This window comes from Artibeus jamaicensis, unplaced genomic scaffold (assembly GCF_021234435.1).
Source record: "Artibeus jamaicensis isolate MK-2021 breed Jamaican fruit bat unplaced genomic scaffold, CSHL_Jam_final contig_781, whole genome shotgun sequence".
In the NCBI taxonomy this organism is placed as follows: Eukaryota; Metazoa; Chordata; class Mammalia; order Chiroptera; family Phyllostomidae; genus Artibeus; species Artibeus jamaicensis.
Window position 1 is genome coordinate 4,056,528 of NW_026521968.1, and position 20,001 is coordinate 4,076,528.

The 20,001-nt window shown below is 43.2% G+C and overlaps 1 protein-coding gene across 2 annotated transcripts in view; it reads right to left on the bottom strand.

Moving 5' to 3' along the window:
* The window catches only part of DNAH9 (dynein axonemal heavy chain 9), a 368,257-nt gene that overhangs the window by 237,412 nt on the left and 110,844 nt on the right, over positions 1-20,001 (bottom strand). For both annotated transcript variants that reach the window (XM_053672723.1, XM_053672722.1), the window contains exons 27-28: positions 13,727-13,883; positions 7,894-7,998 (exon numbers count right to left, since the gene is read on the bottom strand). In XM_053672723.1, coding sequence (XP_053528698.1) covers positions 7,894-7,998; positions 13,727-13,883 — 262 coding nt within the window. The remainder of the gene's footprint in view (positions 1-7,893; positions 7,999-13,726; positions 13,884-20,001) is intronic.

Sequence of the window (20,001 nt, forward strand, 5' to 3'; positions counted from 1 at the left end):
ACTTCTCTCTCCGATGGCAGATTGGAGTCTGCTGCCTTCAGGAAGTGCAACCCACTCATCACTTCTTACATTTTTAGACATATTTTATTTATTTATTTTTAGAGAGAGGGTAAGGGAGGGAGAAAGACAGGAAGAGAAACATCAACGTGTGGCTGCCTCTCTCACACCCCCTACTGCAGACCTGGCACCCTAAACAGGCATGTGCCCTGACTGGGAATCGAACCATTGACCCTTTGGTTCACAGGCCAGTACTCAATTTACTAAGCCACATCAGGCAGGGCCACTTTTTGTATTTTTTTTATACTTCTGTGTTTTTCTCTTAGACCTCAAGCTCCTCAGTGAAGGGTGTTACATGGGAAGCTCCCTTGGTTCTGAGACTGTAGGGTTTGTTCAGCACCTTGAGTACTTGGAGCACTGCTGTGGTTATTTGCTGCTTCAAGCTACTTCCTGCCTTGGAAGGGATAGGGTGGCAGGGATGCCTTGCCAAAGAATGTGGAATGGACTAGGAGCTGGAGGCACTGAGTGTCCCTGGGGCTCAGATAGTGTAAGGCCTAGTGAGCTGATTGCAACAGTGATGGCAAAACTCTGAAAGAAAGTACTATAACATGTTATACACATTTTAAAAATAGCAGAGTAGTTGCTCTTGGAATTGCCACACATGTCCTAATTGGATATGCAGTCCTGCTTGACCAATCTGACAGACACATGAAAACACCCGCCTACAAGGACAATGAAGCACACGCATGTTTGTAGGAGTGAGTGGGTAAAGGAGCCTATATGGGTGAGGAGCAGGGAGGAGAAAGGCAGACAAGCAGAAGGAAGGCAAAGGAGAAATGTCACAGCTGGTGCGGCTTCTGAACCAATATGCCAGCCTGGATCACGGTGAATAATTAAAAGCAATTTTCCCTTTGGGGGGGCATGGGATTTTAAATGTTAACACCTCCGATTTTTCCTGGGCTGTTGTCAGACTACTTTCTGGAGAGGGTGTCCTATGGGTGTGCTCCCAGACTGGAATGTGAGAGCATCATGCAACTCCAGGTTGACCTTATTTCATTTAATTACAGAAGCAAAAGGGAATGGATCTTGGAGAATCCATTATTGATCTCATGTCGGAAAATTTCAAAATAAAGCAAATTCACAGTATCTATTATCCGTTAGGGACAATGATTGCTGGGCCTCATTGCCTCACCAGTTGGAGAATTGTTAAGTTTGGTAAGATAGCCAAGGCTGGGACAGTTGATAAGGAATGAAAAGTGTAGGGAATACAGGGTGGACCAGAGTGTGGACCTTCTGTCCCTTTGCTGATGTGGCCCAGCCTTCTGCTTTCTTTCAACCCATTTACTACAGAGTTCAGGTAATAATGACATAATCTTTATCAACCACCACCAGCACCACCACCATCATCATCACCACTAACATCACCACCACCACCATCACCACCAACAAGAACTTCCCCCTCCCCCTCCTCCTCATCATCATAAGGGAGACTAACATTTATTGAGTGCCTACTGTCAGTAGTGCTCTGCTTTAAGTGCTTTACACATAGAAATCATGTAATAATTATTATAAGTGCAAAGATATAATAATTATTATATCTGCAGTTATTAACCCCTTTGCAGATGTGGAACTTGAGGCACGTACCTACCTAAGGTGACACAGTAAGTGGCAGAGCAAGAATTGAGCCCTGGCAGTCCGCTTCCCCACCCCCTTGCCTTGCTAACCCGACTCTGCAATAAGCTGTTTCTTAAAGTCCCATTTGTATGTAGAACTTGCTTATACAATCTCTGGAGCCCAAGATGGGCTCTAAGCTGATCCTGGACTGACTCACAGCACCTGCCCAGCAGGGACACCCTGAGATAGCCCTTTGGCATACATCCTTCCAGCATGAGAGCTGCCCTGGGACACACAGGGACAGCATGTACTGCTGAATCATCCCAGATTTAATGAGGGCAGTCACAGCAGTGTGACCTGGCAGATGAGAATAAAAAAGGCCTTCTGAAGTCTGCAGCAAGTTGACAGGAGGGAGGGATCAGATCATCATAAAATCGAAAAGGAAAGAGGTTCACATAAAGGTGGGCAGAAACAGCAGAGGAGAGTGGGAAAGGAATAAATGAATGGAGTAAGACCTCAGCCACGTGAGAAGTACAATGGAAGAAAGGAGAAAAACTGCAGGTACACGTATAGTTATGGGTCCTCAATTCCAATATCCACAGGAGTGAAAAGTGTTTGTTTATCTCCTGATTTTCAGAACCATTCTGGGCCTAGAATTAGTAGTCTGACGAAGATTTATTTTACTCGTTTTACTCCACTTATACTCTTAAAAGGACTATACCCCAAATTAAAGAAGACCTAACTTCTGGCCAAGATAGAGGTGTAGGTGGAAATAATGTGCCTCCTCCCACAACCAAAATTAAGGACAACAAATATTTAGAAACAAAAACACAACCAGAACAGACAGAAAATTGAACTGTACCAAAGTCCAACAACCATTCAACCACACTGGTAAGAGGGGTGGAGTAGGCGGCTGGTAGAGAGGGGTCACGGCAAGAAAAGGCAGTGGCTGCCAGACCCAGGAGTGCAGGCAACACAGGGCTGACCTCGGTCACAAAATTGCATGCAGATAAACTAGGCAAAAACAGGCAATGAGACAGACCCCACAACCCAGGGCTCCAGTGCCGGCCGGGAAATAAAGACTAAAAGCACCTATTGAAAAGGTGCCGGGAGAGACTCCTAGCCTCACAGGAGAATTCGTTGAAGAGATCCACAGGGTCCTAGAATGTACACAAGCCAACACACCTGGGAACCAGCATCAGAAGGGCCCAATTTGCTTGGGGGAACTGAAATCCAAGAGAGAGCAGAACAAGTGTCATTGTTTCCTCTCTGACCCAGTCCCCACATACAGCATCACAACCCAGCCACAGGGGTTGCCCTGCCCTGGTGAACACCTAAGGTTCTGCTCCTTAATACATAACAGGTGTGACCTGACCAAAAAATTATGGCCCAAACAGAAGAACAAATCAAAACCCCAGAGCCAATACTTTTAATGACCAAAAGATAGCCAACCTATTAGATGCACAGTCAAAACACTGCTGATCAGGATGCTCATAGAACTGGTTAAATTTGGTCACAAATTACATGACAAAATGAAGGCTAAACTAAGTGAAATAAAGGAAAATGCACAGGGAACCAATAGCGACAGAAACAAAACTGGGATTCAAATCAATGGAGTGGACCAGAAGGAAGAAAGAAACAACCAAACAAAAAAGAATTAAGAAACAAGAATTAAAAAAAAAGAAAAACTGAGGAGAGGCTTAGGAACCTCCAGGACATCTTTAAATTTTCCAACATCCAAATTACAGGGGTACCAGAAGGGGAAAAGGAAGAGCAACAAGTGGAAAACTTATTTGAACAAATAATAAAGAACTTCCCCAATCCAGCAAAGGTAATAGACTTCTAGGAAGTCCAGGAAGCTCAGATAGTCCCAAAGAAGGTGGACCCAAGGAGGAACACACCAAGGCACATCATCATTACATTACCCAAGATTAAAATGGAGAGAATTCTAGAAGCAGCAAGAGATAAAGGGACAGTCACCAACAAAGGAGTTCCCATCAGACTGTGAGCTGATTTCTCAAGAGACCTTACAGGCAAGAAGGGGCTGGAAAGAAGTATTACAAGTCCTGAAATGCAAGGACCTACATCCAAGATTGCTCTATCCAGCAAAGCTTTCATTTAAAATGGAAGGACAGATAAAGTGCTTTTCAGATAAGATCAAGTTAAAGAAGTTCATCATCACCAAGCCCTTATTATATGCAATGTTAAAGGGACTTATCTAAGAAAAAGAAGATAAAAAATATGAACAGTGAAAGGACAGCAAACTCACACTTATTAACAACCACACCTAAGACAAAAGCAGACTAAGCAGACAGCTAGATCAGGAGTGGAACCATAGAAATGGAGATCACAAGGAGGGTTATCAACGGGAGTGGGAGGAGGAGAAGGGGGAGAAGGTGCAGAGAATAAATAGCATAGATGGTGGGAAGAAAATAGACAGGGCGAGGGCAAGAGTAGTGTGGGGAATGTAGAAACTAAAGAACTTATTACACATGGACATGAACTAAAGAGGGGGGAATGTGGGCGGGAGGGGGTGTGCAGCATGGAGAGAAATGAAGGGGGGAAGGGGACAACTGTAATGGCATAATCAATAAAATGCATTATAAAAAAAGATACAAGAAAAAAAGACCCTATGGGGGTGTCATTCCTCATTTTAAGTTGTGAAGTCACCATGCAGAGGTGAATGCAGCCAGCTAATGTGTTTTGTTTGTCAGGTTCAGGGACTTTCTTCTGGTTTTTTTTTTGTTTGTTTTAAACAAGTAAGTTGCCAACTTATTTAAATCTATAATTAAAAAAAAATATATATATATATATGCCCTGCCTGGTGTGGCTCAGTGGGTTGAATGCTGGCTTGAGAACTGAAAGGGCATTTGTTGGGTTCCCAGTCAGGACATATGCCTGGGTTATGGGCAAGGTCCCCAGTAGGGGGCGCGAGAGTGGCAACTGGGTGATGTACCTCTCACACATTGATGTTTCTCTCCCTCTCTTTCTCCCTCCCTTCCCATCTCTAAAAATAAATAAAAATAATCTTTTTTAATTAAAAAATAAAAATATAGACATTTAGCTTCTATATAAAGTTTAAAAGATCTGGCAACACTGACCTTATATTCCTGCAAGGAAGAGGCGTGATGGTAAATATTTAACAACTTGCTCTCCAAGAAAGCAAAAATGCCCTGAACTGGAGGATTTGCCAATTTCCAAAGTGGAAATAGTACCCTCAGAGCCAGTTTTAGGTTCTGACTTAACAGCACAGAAATGCACAGTCAGCCAGCAAACCAGAAGACTAAAGGGCTTTCAGGTGTAGTGTTCAGGTCAGGGATTTGACCTCCTTCTTTTACTAACCCCTAGTGAACTAAACAAATCTAAGGAAAGGGAAAATCATATATCACCACTGGGTATAAGGGAAGAGCCCAACATTTTTTACCTTTCAGGAACTTCACCAAGAAACAATCTGGAAAGAATCAGTGAATGGGATCACCAACTGGCTGCCAAATGCAAGAGGTAGGGAGACTAACCACTTGGCAAGGAGAGGGAAGTGAAGGAGCCCTACAGAGGTCCCTGGCCACCTGTGGCTCCCAGTGGCAACTGAAGATGGGGGTGGCTGAGGCAATTAGCTAGTGGTGTGAGTTCTGCTGCTATTCAGCCTGCGGTATCTTCCATACCTATCTATAGGTCCGCATCTGTTGTAGACCACTCTGCCTGATTCTAGGAATTGTATCTTGACCCCTTGTGGCTTAGGGCGAGAGACAACCTTTGGAATGCCAGCTGCAGGAGACAAAGCTTGTCTCTGGTAGCAAATGCTGCCTCAGTTTCCTCTCCTTGCCCCCCAAGCTTGGTCAGAAGTCAATGATGGGTAAGACCCCTCACAGTGGGGGGCAAACTAAGCCAGACTCGATCACTTGGGAGGCCTTCATGGAAGGACTCAAGGGGCTGCAACAAAGAGGGAGCAATGGACTCTCGCTTTTCGGCTTTGACAAAGCCCGAGTCCCCGTGTCCTCTGGGAGAAGTGCTTCCTGGCTCTAATCCCCTTAAGCCTGAATACCTGTTGGGAAGAAGTGCAGCTCCTTGCCTTGCTAGAGCGTGTCCTGGAGAAAAATCTGGCACCACAAAGACTTCCTGATAAACCTGTGAAATCTGCTCGGCTAAGAGTGCATTCATTCATATGTTAAGGGTTCAAGCAGGAAACCCTAAAACTCTGTTCCTGACAGACTCTGACTCAGACTAAGCTCTCAGATTTCTTTGAAATGTTATCTACTGTTTGATCCTTGCCACCCTGTATTTCTATGTATTACAATCCAGCAAAAGGCTCTGGAGGAAGGAGCTCAATGCCTTTTTTCCCTCAGAAACTGGCCACTTCTCCTCCCCAAGCAGATCACATCATGTCTCAGTCATGATTACTCTCATCTTGCAAGGAAAGTTGCCCCCACATGGGGCTAGATAGCCTACCTGCAGCTCGGACATCATGTCTGGACAAGAGGGTGCCAGCATGTGGGGGAAAGTGGGTGGAGATGCATCTGCCAGGGCAGACAGGCCAGTTGGAGGGGGAGGATGCTGCCTGTCTCTGAAGTCCCCCCACCACCTCTTTTGCTGCTCAACCCTGCATGCCTACCTAAGAAAAATGTCAGTGAAGCTAAACTTTTTTCATTGTTTTCTGTCTGGACCTGAAAAAATTACACAAAAGGAACCAAAGAGTCCCCATTTTCTATTTCCATGCTGTATGTATACATATTGCTTTAGAGATAAAAAAATGAACAATAAAAAGAAAATTAAATCATCTTTGACAGCATGGTGTGTGGGCACAAACAGAAGCACCAGTCATCCAGTTGCTCCTGAGACCCTACCATCACAGGGCACCCCTACATCTGCTTTGTCTTGTTGAAGCAATAGGAATGGGGGGCCCACAACTCCTCCTAGTGGGCAATGGGGGGACACAGCTGTAGGGAGGAGCCTGGGAATTGGTGTTGCCAAAGAATATACCTGTTCATGGTGACCGGAGGCCATTCTAGAAGTTGTCAGGGACCAGCTTAGGCCTTTACAGCTGCAATTAGAGAGCTCTGACTGACTGTAGCCACTGATTGTCCCCTGCCCAGCCCCTCCCTAAACCACTGCCAAGTAGAGGGGCAATTTCCCTTTCAGAAGTCTTCAGGGTTCCTGGCTGCCTACTAAAGAAAGTATAATACACATCATGCCATTAAAGTCTGCTTACTACTTGGTTCAAGCCTGCCTATCTACACTTATTTTCTTATTTTACCTCCCATACACCAGATCTATGCCTGGACCTGCCCCTGGTCAGTGTAGGTGAGCTTAAGTCATATATGCACACACATGTGTATATATACACACACATATATATATATATATATATATGGGGGATAATAGTGACTCATAGGGCTGTTGTGGGAATGTAAGAGATATTAAGAGATGATATAGGACAAGTATCCAGTACAGAACAAACTTTCAACAAAGGTTTGTTCACTTTGGCTACCCCTCTCTCCTCCAATGCTCCCAAATTTAAATCCTTTCCATACTTGGCAGGCCTGACTTTAAGATGACATGTCCAGCATCTTGCCCCAGAGTGAGAGTGAGGATTCAAATCATTTCTGAACATTGCTGAGTGCTCGTATCTGTGTCAAGAACTCAAGTGCTTGCAGCTAGCGATTGTGTCCTATTCAACTGGGGACCCTGCACCCTAGGCTTGAGCACAGTACCTACTATGTTGTAGGTGTTCAGTAAGAACTTTCTGGATGACTTAAAAGACAAGTGGCATGTTTACATAATATCTGACCAAAAAACTTTGGTCAGACTTTCTTCGTTTAATTATATTCATACTGTAATTCTCACTTTATATACAATGAAGTGAATTGGGCTGACAGAGGTGGAGCAACTTGCCAGGCTCTCAGTGAGGAAATGGCAGAGCTAGATTTTAAGCCCTGGTCTGACAGTTTCCAAAGTCAATGCCCTTTCCAAAAAGCTGGGCTCCACCATCTGGTTTGACCCATTCCTTCCCTGTGACACAGGCCAGCTGGCTGTTCTTCAGTCCCACTTTACAGAGGAGAAAATGGAGTCCCACAGCCAGTAAATGGATCCACCTTGGTAGGGACCTGCAGGTTACCTACGCCCTGCACTCAGGCCTGATTTTAGAGGGTGGAGAAAGGGGCATGAAATGCAAAGGTGGAGGGAGAAGGGAAAATGGATGAGCAGAGGTTGAAAACAAGAGGACCTAGACTTCTGCAGTGCTCGGCAAGAAGGCCACAGGGCTCCCACCAACTTCTGGCCCCATACCTGCATGGCCACCACTGACAGGACCTCCATGGAGATTCGATTGAATTCATCAAAACAGCCCCAGGCACCAGTCTGAGCGAGGCCCTTGTAGATGTTGCCACAAGACTGCAATGAAATGTACAGAACTTAAATTACTATCAGTGCCTGGCTTATAAATGCACATCTGAGTCATTTTTACCCTCTATATTATCGATACTTCCAGACCCCTACAGACCACTGGTTAGAAACTTGTATTAAAATTTCAAGAACAATTAAAATTTTGATGGCTGCGGGTGCTAGTGTAAGTCACAGGATCAAACAGAACCTTTTCAAGACACTTAGAATGAAATCCCTTTAAAATGTCATCCGGCTTGCAATACTGTGGATTCTGTAGCTTTCAAAATCCCATGAAATGAATAAAATATTATTTTTCCTGTGCAATACAGACAAAAAGCCTTCCACTCAGCCTTGGCATGTGCTGATGAAAAAGTTTATGTCTGTATCTTTAAACCCATGCCCAAATACCCAGATTCCCCAAAGTGATAGGAAGCTGGTGATGGGGTGGGAAGTAATAACACCAACAGAAAATAAACTGCAGGCAAGTCTTTCAAAAGAGAGCAAGGAGAGAATTTCAGAGGGAAGATGGTATCTCTGTCCTAAAAATAAAAGCCATTCTGAGCACTCAACATGAAATGGTAAACCATGGAGCAATATGAAAGGAGAGGTTACTGGGAGATGCTCTCAAGGTCACTGGCAAGGAGATACCATTAAAGTGCAAGAAACACGGAAATAGTAGTGAAGTCCTATCTGTTCCCTGAGAGGGCATTACTTGACCATTGGCTCTGTGCATAGTTCATGTGCCATGTTCAGTTCCCTTAAGAACTTCTGTCTAGTTAGGCACACAAATGAAACAGGTAAATTGCTACACAAGCAGTGGTTCTGATGGTCAATGTAAACCACAAATGTGATAGAATTCAGAGAGGAGGGGGTCACAGTGCTCTAGAAGGATCAGTTTTGCCAGAGGTGAATTTCAGATAGTATTACAGCAGCACTTTCCAAAGCTTATTTCATAGAATGCCAAGTCTGGAAGATACTCCTGGCAGACGAGTTTCTTTGGTCAAGCAAATTTGGGAAATGCTGCATTCTATAGCCTACTTTTGCCAGTTCACAACACGTATTAGCTTTTTAAGAGCCCTGAGAAGTCCTGCACAATTAGTGCATTCAACTCTGTTGTAATATAATATGGCTAAGATTTTTTCCACTCATGTAATCCCTGGTTTTCTCAGAATGCACTCTGGCCAACATTAGTGGTATTGCATAGAACTCTATGGTATCTTCCAAACATATATTGGGAATGCTGGATTAATGGGATAATAGTATCCATGTAGGCAGAATGGAGGGGTAAGGGTTTTGTAGGAGGATGAAAGATTATGGACAAAGGATGAGCAAAAGCATCATGTTTCCAGGGCAAAATAAAGGTGAATTTTAGCTACAAAATTGAATTACTAAAGGGGGTCATGATTATGAAAATATTAGAATTGTTATAAGGGATCTTTGGAGGTTTGAAGCAGAGAAAAACATCATTAAATCAACATTTTTAGGAGAGCTAGTCTAACATTATACAAGCTAAGTTGGATGTGGGCAGACTTTGCAAAGAGCAAGAAGAATAAACCCTACCTTTTTTAAGCTCCTTAAATTAAATGATTCCTGTGTTCATGCAACAAATACTTATTGAGTATGTACAACGCGCCAGGAATTATCCTATATCATCAGGAATCAATAGTGAACAGGGAGACAAAGCCCTATTTGGGGTTGGGGGTTGCTTACAGCCTAATGTAAAAGGTAACGACACAAAAATAAGACAGTGTTGGAGAGGGAGAAGTCCCCCAGGAGGCTGTGATGAGGTCATTTCAGATTGAGTAGTCACAGGCAGTCTCTGAGGGCCAACCTAGGTTTCAGGCAGTGTGCTTGTGTGCTCAAAACAACACTACTGCTGGATGTTGCTATTGTTACATTCATGACTACATATACATAATATCTGAGATATATATAGTAATATCTATTATATTTGAGATAATAGCAAACTGTCAAATATCACAAATACTTAAGTGGAAGTTTAGGATTCAAAATCTATGCTCTTCCACATTAGCAAAGGTTTCAAAAACTTTTTCAAGCTGTGGATCCATTTCATCAAATGGATATACAATACAAAAACAGAAGAAAAGTAGAGTTTCCATACGTGGATACCTGTTAGTCCCCTTCCCAGTTTTTCCCCTGAGAGCTGGAACAGACATGCTGGGACCATACCTTGCCCTATTTTTTATCCCACTGCTATAGTACAATGGCTCAGCTATAGTGTTGCTTTCCTATAAAATGGCTAGTTTCTGGGCTAGAATAAGAGCAAGAAGAATAGGGTTGAAGCCCTGGAGGCCAGAGGACTGCTGAAGGAAGAATCAACATCAGTGACTGATTGGAACTGCAAAAGGAAGGACATGAAACCATCAGAATGGACCACAAAGAAAAATGAGATGATTCATATTAATAGGATGTGGAATCTGGCTGAGCAGAAGACAGGAGTCAGAAGAAATGACTTGAGAAAGAGTGCTAACCAAGTATGAGAGCAGGGCATTCAATGGAGGCCCTACTGCCCAGGCAAAGAGACGACTAGAACCTCGGTGAAGCTTAGGTGTGCATCCATCGGTGCCCATGTGAAACTGAAAAACATGGAAGAGAATCAATCAGACAATGAAGTTGAGGAGAGAACAGAATTAGAAGAACTGTGGAAGTAGAATGTTTCAGAAATCAAGACTGGGTACTGTATAGGGTTGATGCTACAGAGAGGTCAAAAAGAATCCAGATAGTGTAGGTTCAAAACCATTTGATCTTTTAGCAATAGCCTCTCCAAATTGAGGTCAAGGGGAAAGTATTGCTGCTATAATATAAAGACAACATGAACACTAAAACTGCAACCATTTCCAGAGAAAGTGGCTAGTTTTATATGTTTTTCAATAAGCACTAATAGAGGAAAGCAATAACATTTCCTTTTCCTCAGGTCTTTGCACTCTTCTGTGTCTACTCCATTAGCTGATGCATCCTACTGGAATTCCTGAGGCAAAGAGGATTGTGAGGAGCCCTGGCTATGGCCCACACTCTAATTGTTCCCTGTTTCACTGCCCATTCCTCCCCATGTTCACTAGGTGTTATTTAATTTTTTTAAGCCTCTCATTCTTCCTCTTCCATTTTTACTACCCAACCATCTGGTGAGGACACCCTCTCTGTCTGGAATGACTATAATGCTCTTTCCTCCCAATCTCTGCCTGTCTTCACTGATCTGGCTGCCCAAGAAGTCTTCCTTCAACACTGCTTGTTTTCTTCATGCTCCTGCTTCTGTTCTGAAGCCTGTGGGGCCTGTCTGTAGCCCACAGGTCAGATTATCCCAGTGGCTTTGGGTCCCTCCTCTCCTTATTCAACCCCATCTTATGTCTCCTCTTGGTCCCAATCCATTCTAATGCACTTGACCATGGACCCATGTCTATTTCTAATTTGTTCTCTAGAGATACAGAAACAGAATATGTTGCTGTGAGTGTCATGAATGACAACAGAGTGATGCCTGGTGATTGTGTGACCACTCTCCCTGATGCTCACTCTTTCCTCTCCTCATCCTTGCTGTGCCTGGGGACAAGAGTTCAGGGGAACTCAGATGAGAGGCAGGGGAAGGACATTGGAAGCATGGAGAACTTGGTCATGCTTTTAAAGCAGACATTTTAATAGGTTTGGTTGTGTTAAAATGTCACATGGCTGTGTGGCACTCACCAAACCTTAAGCAGCCTCAGGTCTCACACCTTCCACAATAGCTCTCCTGACAGGTGTGCTCTGTGGCTCTCTGTCTGCTCTGCAGGACTCCAGAGCTCAGTGTTTACAGAACACACGTTAGCCCTCAGCATGCTGTTGTCTGGTTATCACCCTAATTATTTCACACACCTTTTTCGTCTCTCCAAATGGACTAGGTCATACTTCATCTGTTTGTCTATCTATCTATCTATCTATCTATCTATCTACTCTGATCATGGCTGATGCAAACTGAGCAATAGTGATATTCAGATTAACTTGATTGCTGGAGTATGCTTTGTGCCAAAGACAATTCTGAATAGTGGACAAAAAAGGCAAGAGGAGCTTTGAGAACAGCCTAGTGAGGCTGTTTGGTCATTAAGGATGTTGAATGTCCTGGCAGGGACATTCTCCTTGTGGTGGGCCTTGCCAAGCCTATTCCTGCCACTGGCACTCTGATCTGGGGCTTGCCTAGACTAATGTGACTGAGCTCTGGTCATTATTCAGACAAACTAAGAGATACTCCTCCTCTCACCCTGTACTCTTAGAGGAATTGGAGGGAGTGGGAATCAGTAAAAAGTTTTAAAAGAATTGGGTAAAATGCCTTTGTGACCCCTGGCTTTGGGGCCAGTTTGCTTTTCCTGTTTCCTATGCCAGGCATAAGAAAGGAAATTGGCTGATTTTCTTCAGTCGACATGCCAGGTCTTCTACATCTAAATGAGTATGCCCTCAAAAATATTCCTCTTAGGGAACTCTATTTATATCAGCAGTGTTGGTCATTGCTAAACTTTGGAAGAATCTAGAAACTTAAAATAATCTTTAAGGCTGGGATTATTTCATAAAGGGGAAAAATCTGTCTTCAGCCTGACTTAAAAAAAAAACCCAACATTATCTTAATGTGTTTATCAGTAAAAGCAGCCATGTTAAAATTTAGAGTGTGTGGACCAATGAAAGACAGTTATTTTAGGTCTGAATCCTCATTTTGTTTGCTTGCTATGAGAAAACATGGTGCTATAGATTCTGCAACACTCTGCACAGAAAAACTTTATACACAAGAGAAATTAAAGTTATGGGAGGTGAGTCTCATTTAAAGCATTCTAAAAGTGCTAACAGCAAGTGCTACTGTGCAGCCTCTAAAATTATTTTTAAATTAAATTTATTTTGCAATCAATACACATGAGTTATACACATAAATATTTAACCCATCTTAAGCATTTGTTTTATTTATTTTTTTACTCTAAATTTATTTACATGCCATCCTGTTTTCATAAGGACTTAGGACAGTTTACAAAAATACATACAGTAAAACAAAATAAAAGCAATGAGTCAGCAAGGCAGCCTGTTATTACACTTTTTAAAGAAGAATGTACATAAGGATGAGCCCTGAATGGGATGTGGCTAGCTAACTACTGGTCTCTTGTTTCTTTCACTTATCTCTGTGACACAGACCTGGGATGAGGAGCGGCCTGAATGAAGATCATGAGCCTTGCATTGTCTTGTATGGGCATCTCTTGCTAGGAGTAGGGGTCTTCAGAAGGCTCACCTGCCCTTATGGGACATTTTGCCCTTGTGGACATTCTGGGAGAAATGACCATTTTTACAGAAGAGCACAAATATGATTTTCATGTTATCTTTATTTTAATAAGATGTTATATTAACCACTCCCAAGCCTTTCTTTGGTTCTAGATCAAATAAGGAATTTAGACCTTTGGACATATATTCAGCTTCTTCATTTTACAGATGATGAGAGGAAGATGCCAAAGGTGAATCAAAAAAGAACAGTATCTGGCTGCAAATCTCATCCATGGAAGCAGATTCCACAGTGCTGAGGTTTACAAGGAGGTGAATAAGCTCCAGGAATCAAGGGTCCTGCGTCTCCCCTGAAGGCAGAAGCTGGGATCTCCCCACCTGGGCCTTTGCACTAGGCCAGGGTGGCAAGGATGAACCTGGTCCCTAGTCAGGGCCACTGCCAAGTTCCAAGTCCCCCCCCCCCCCGCCCCCGCCTCGCCTTGGGCTGGGCCAGTACCTTGTAGTCCATCTGCTCCGAACAGTTGAACACGTAGACCATGATGCCCAGTGCTCGGCCCAGGTCCTTGGTGGTCTCTGTCTTGCCTGTGCCTGCAGGCCCCGAGGGAGCACCACTCATGGTCAGGTGCAGAGACTGGGTCAGGGTGATGTAGCACCTGGGGAGGGCAGAGGGGGCCGTCAGTGCCACGGGTGGCCAGGTGGCCGGGTGGCCAGCGATGACCTCCGGCCCTGCCAGGGGCTTGTGAGACAGCTCTGGGAGGCCCTGGGAAACCTGACACCACTTCTGTAAAGGAAATCCTAGAGCCCCCCACCCCACCCCACCCCACTACCCTCTGGTCCTCACAGTGCTGTGGGAGAACTTTCTAAAGGGTCATCTGATGATGACAGTCCCTCCCTGAAGGGGGCTGGGGGCTGTCTGCTTAGCCCTTCCTGATCATGGCTCTGCCTCCCTCTCAGCTCACTTCTCAGTGCTCCCTTCTCCCCAGCCCAGTACTCCAGAGTCCGTTCATGTGGAGCTCCTTTCACTTGCTCAGTGCTATGGTCTGAATGTTTGTGTGCCCCCCCACAAACTCACAAATTCAAATCCTAACACCTGAAGACAATGATATTAGGAGGTGGGCCACTGGGAGGTGAGAATAGGTCATGAAGGGGGAGCCCTCCTGAATACAGAGACTCCAAGAGGCTGTAGAGGGACCCCCACCCCACCACCCTGTGAGGACAAAGCTAGCAGGAACCTCCTACAAGGCCAAGAGAGCCCTCGCAAGAATGTGACCACATTGGCATGCTGATCTTGGACCTCCCAACCTCCAGAACTGTCTGTGTTTATAAGGTGCCCAGTCTGTGGGGTTTTGCTCTAGCAGCCTGAGTGGATTCAGATACCCAGACACACTAGGGCTGTGCTCATCCCTCCCTCCTTCTGCCATCCATCCCCAACCTTTCCAGTCTACCTGGTCTCAGTCTTTGCCTCACTAATGGCTACCCACCCCTTGGAGCTCATATTTGCCTTTACGTCACCCACTGAATATTCTTAGAACTCTCAACACTGGGGTGGGTGAGCAGACATACCTCAGCAGAGCTCCTACACCATTTAAACATAAAATCGCATATAGTTAATGCCCATCTTTTATATGTATCTTAATAAGATACAGAAAGGTAGGGTTATGTCTTACTTATTGTTTCACCTTCAGGAAATAGCACACCTCTAGGCACACAGAGACCCTCATAACTTATCAAAGCTATTGACAGAGCAAACAAACATATTCATGAATGAATGGGTCAATCATTCAATCTCTTTAATCCTCCCGTGACTATTTTTACTACTGACAATAAAATAAGCCCAGCTTTAAGCTTGTCTTTGACACTTAAGGAAAAGGACTTATATTTCCATTTAGATTGAAATGTGCCTTTGGGTAATGAGCACATGAAAAGATGCTCAAAATCATCGGTCATTAAGAAAATGCAAATTAAATCCACAATGAAATACCACAACACACCCACTAGGATGGCTATAATCAGAAAGACAGACCATAACAAATGTTGTCAAGGATGTGGAAAAACTGGAAACCTCACACATTACTGGTGGAAATGTGAAGTGGTACAAATACTTCAGAAGACAGATGTGGCAGATTCCTAAAAAGTAAAAACTATCATCTTGTCCTAGGAATTTACCCAAGGGAAAGGAGAATTTGTGTGCATACAAACAAACTTAGGCAGGGAAGGTTCATAGCTGCAGTATTTGTACACTAAGAAACTAAAAACAACCCAATTGTTTACCAGTAGTGAATTAAAAACAAAATGTGATAGAGCCACACAATGGAATATAGAGAAATGAATTACTGATACATGGTGCAATGTGGACGAACCTTAAAGAATATAAAGAAATGAAGTACTGATTGATACATGTTACAACATGGATGAACTCTGAAAGCATTCTGCTACATGAAAGAAGTCAGATGCAAAAGATTCCATATTATGTCATTTCATTTGTGAAATGTCCAGAAAACGCAGAGACAGACATCAGGCCAGTTGCTACCTGAAAGGGAGGTGGGGGTGAAGATGAGGACCAATTGCAAGTAAGGTGTTGGCGATGTTTTAAAACGAGACTGTAATAATGATTGTATGACCATGAATTTATTAAAAGTTATTGAATTATACACCGAAGGATAAACTTTAGGGCATGTGACTGATACTTCAATAAAGCTGTTAAAAATGTGCCATTGGCCTAACATTTTTATATCTAGCAAATCAATACACAGGCTACCAACCTGCAGGTTGGGTGACAGGAGTTATCCAGCAGGGGGTCTCTAAAATTTATTCTACTTGTTTCTGAATCTGATGCCTAGAGTTGACCAGAAACGCTGTGTTACTCTCTCATGCCAGGTGGTGACTGGGTCTCCACTAGAACCAAAGTGATTTTGAAAAGACTTGGAGTTCCTGTATTTTCCTTTGGTTGAGTGCACAATTTCCACATTACTTCAGCTTTTGAAAGTGAAACCCAGGAATTCAGTATCCTCAGGCAGGGAGGAGAGGTGTGCAGAGTTACTGTTCTACCTGAACTTTTCCTGTTTAATGGGATATGTTGACTCAGCTGGTCTGGGGGCATGGGCTGCATTTAACCCCTCATGACTTGGCTCAAACAGCAGCCTCATTTTTCTGTCTGTGACTAAGCACCCATTGGAGTTGTGGGTCAGTCATGTGGGCCCCAAGGTGAGGTAAGGGTTAAGGTGAAAGCTGCATCTCATCTCACCTTGCTCAGCAATTGCTACCATCTTTCAATGCTTCTCTCCTGTCTCAAACATTTGTACTAGATCATCACAAAGTCCTGTGTGTGGCCTTCACCACACCTGCCCTCCTGAGCTGAGTTCCGGCTTCAGATTGGCCTCTGAGCCTGTTGCCTGTTCCAGCCTCAGTTTCTTCTAGAATGATGGGGGGACTGCCAGAGCTCTGGACCTTCCTGGAGGAGAGCCGGCTGCCTGGACTTCTGGGATCCTGGCCCCCAGCAGCTTTCCTGACTGCCCTCTCTGCCCCAAGGCTGCCTGCTCTGCCACCCAGAGGGCTGTGCCACTCAGGTCTCTTCTCTCTGCAAGTTCAGGGAATCAGGGAGTTCAGAAGGTCAAGGTTACACAAAGGTTGAATTCTCATAGAAAACTCAAGGATCTCTCCATAGAAGTCCTCAGAACTGGAGATCAGTCTCGAGCATCTACCAAGCTTCTGATGGTCTCCAGAAGCCCTTGGGTGAAGGTACTAAAATCTGTTTTTCCCACAACAATAGAACTTGAGAACTGAAAGTGATTTTTGAGATTAACTAATTCAATCCTTTATTTTGCAGATAGGTAGACTGAGGTTCAGGAAAAGAAAGTGGGCTGTTTGAGTTCTAATAACTAAGGCAGGGATGGTGGGGCTTTAGCTTTGGCTATGAGAAAAACACCAAGAAAAGAAACTATTTTCCTCCAGCATAATGGGTCACCACTATGCTCAGGCCACTGAGCCAGAATAATGTCCTATTCCTTGGGAACACACGCTCCTGCCATAAGACTCCATCTGTGGTCGTGTTAGCTTGTCCACCTCTTCAATCCTCTAAGCCAACTGCTTCAGTGTGCTCCTGTTCAAGGCAAGGACTCTCTGGAATCAGACAACATTCAAATCTTGCATCTACCTTAAAGTGTCTGTGAAGCCTGCCCCACTTATTAAAACTTAGTGCTTTAAAAATGAGCCCTGGCTGGTGTGGCTCAGTGGAATGAGCAATGCCTGCTCAACCAAAGGGTTGCCAGTATGATTCCCAGTCAGGACACATGCCTGGGTTGCAGGCCAGGTCACCAGTAGAAAGAGCTCAAGAGGCAACCACACATTAATGTTTCTCTCCCTCCCTTTCCCTCTGTCTAAAAGAAATAAAGAAAATCTTTAAAAAGTGTGTTATTGAGGACAATTACACAGTATTTTCTTCATATGTAGGAATTTAGATAAATACACTGTAACACAAACAATAGCAATTGTGAGAATATCGAGGAATCCTTTAAGAAGAGCACTTGTCTAGCCAGCTAACCCTAACGTGGACATGGATCAGTTTAGTTTAGTTGTTCAAGTGTGGAAAGGGAGCTCAGAGGTCTGGCTCTTTCGCCACACCAGGCTCCCTCCCCCAAATCCTTCAAATACGATCATGTGGCCTTTTCTTCCAGCAATGTGTGGTTTATCATTTTGAAGGCAGCCCCTTCCACAGTGGGCCACTTTTTATTGTTTGAAAAGCTTTACACATATTGAGCTGAAGTCTCTTTTGTTTTCTTTGGGCAAGTGATTTCTATAGGCTTTGTTCTTATCTGCTCTACCAGGCTCTTGTGAGAAAAAGATGAGACAAGAGGTAAGAAAAATTCTTGAAAAGTAGCTGATTCACTTTCAAGGTATTAATTTTTAAGATAATAAATATATAAAACATAGCTTTTCTTTTTTTGATACATTTATTCAATTGATAGATTAAAGAAAATATCAAAGATACTGTACCTTGATTTCAGTTATGAATAGCTTCTGGTTATCCCAAAGAAGAAGTCTTGCTAATTGTAGAGTTGGTGGAATCATAATTGGTTTGTATTCATTTTCTATTGCTGTGTAAAAAATTACCACACACTAGGTGGCTTAAAACAACACTCATTCATATTCTCACCTCTGTAGGTCAAAAGTCCAGGTGGCCTCTACTGAAGGTGTCAGGAGGCCAAAATCTAGGTACCACTTGGTGGAACTCCTATCTGGACACTCTGGGAAAGAATCTACTTCCAAGCTCATTTGTGATTTTGGTCCATTTAAGCCCCTACCAGTTGTTGACTGAGATCCTCACTGCTTGCTATGGGCAGCTCCTAGAGGCCATTCTACCATCCTTGTATATGGTTCCCTCCATCTTCAAAGTCAGCCATTGTCTGTCAAATTCTTCTCTTCACACCTCTCTGTCTTCCCCTTCTGCTCTCAGACAGAATGATTATCTTGGGTCCACCTAAATAATTTTCCTTTTGCCATAAAGCAAAACATAATCACAAGAATGATATCATCATATTTAAAGTTTTCACCCATAGTCAAAGGAGAGGAGATCATACAAGGAAAAGGGCCACTGTGGATCATTGTTAGAACTACAGCCAACACACAGTTCAACAATCACAGCTGAGGAAGGACATGGATGTGGCAGCATGTCTACAGAGAGGCCACCAGTGGCATCAGCAGGGCTCAGGGCCCTGATGTTCACTCTTTATCAATAACTTGAACTAAGAAATAATTGATTAGATGGAAGATAGACCAAAATTCCAAACAATTGTAGTAATCGAAAATGATGGGGTGGACCCAACAAAGTAAAATTTAAGAAAGATGAATGAAAATTAATCTTCCAAGCTTTGAATATATGCAGAAGGAGGAAATATGGTTAGATGGCAGTTCACAGGAAAAAGACACAGGGTTTTTAATAGGTTTCAAGCTCAACATGGGAAACAGCATTCACCAAAGAACATCCTCAGCATCAATTTAAAACAAATCTGTCCCTATTATAACACTTTAATTTCAAAATTTTGAAAGTTGTCCATCCTCAGCATAAATGCCCCAGTTCTAGAATCTATTCCTTATGCCATTTGGTTGTGAGATCCTTTGTCATTAAGTGCTCATCTTTCCCTTTTTCCACCCCAGTTGGTAAATGTCTTTCTCCAAACATGACAGAAAGAACTGAGGACAAGGGCTGACACATGGTCTCCCTAGCAGAAGTAATGCCACACTAGTCACTAACCTTGAGTAGCTATAGTTGTGCTTCATATTGTCTATGTCTCAAATATAATTAGAAATTCTACAGGTGACTTAGCAAACTCAAGAGAATCAAGTATGAAATTCTTAGAATTATTAATACAGGGCTGTAGGTAGCAGAATAAAACATACATTTACAAAAAATCAATTTTCTCCCATATACACAGTGAAAATAAAGTTAAAGCTTTAATGAACTTAAGCAATTATTTCTTAGCTCCAACACCAAAAGCACAGTCCATAAAAGAAAAAAACCTGAGAAATTAGACCTCACCAAAAGGCACTATTAAGAAAATGACCAAGTGGTATTCATCCCAGGGATGCAAGGATGGTTCAATATTCACAAGTCAGTAAATGTAATACATCACATAAACAAAAGCAAAGATGAAAATCACATGATTATATCAATAGATACGGAAAAAGCTTTTGATAAGGTACAATACCCATTTATGATAAACACTCAGCAAAGTGGGAATAGAGGGAGCATTCCTCAATATAATAAAGAGCATA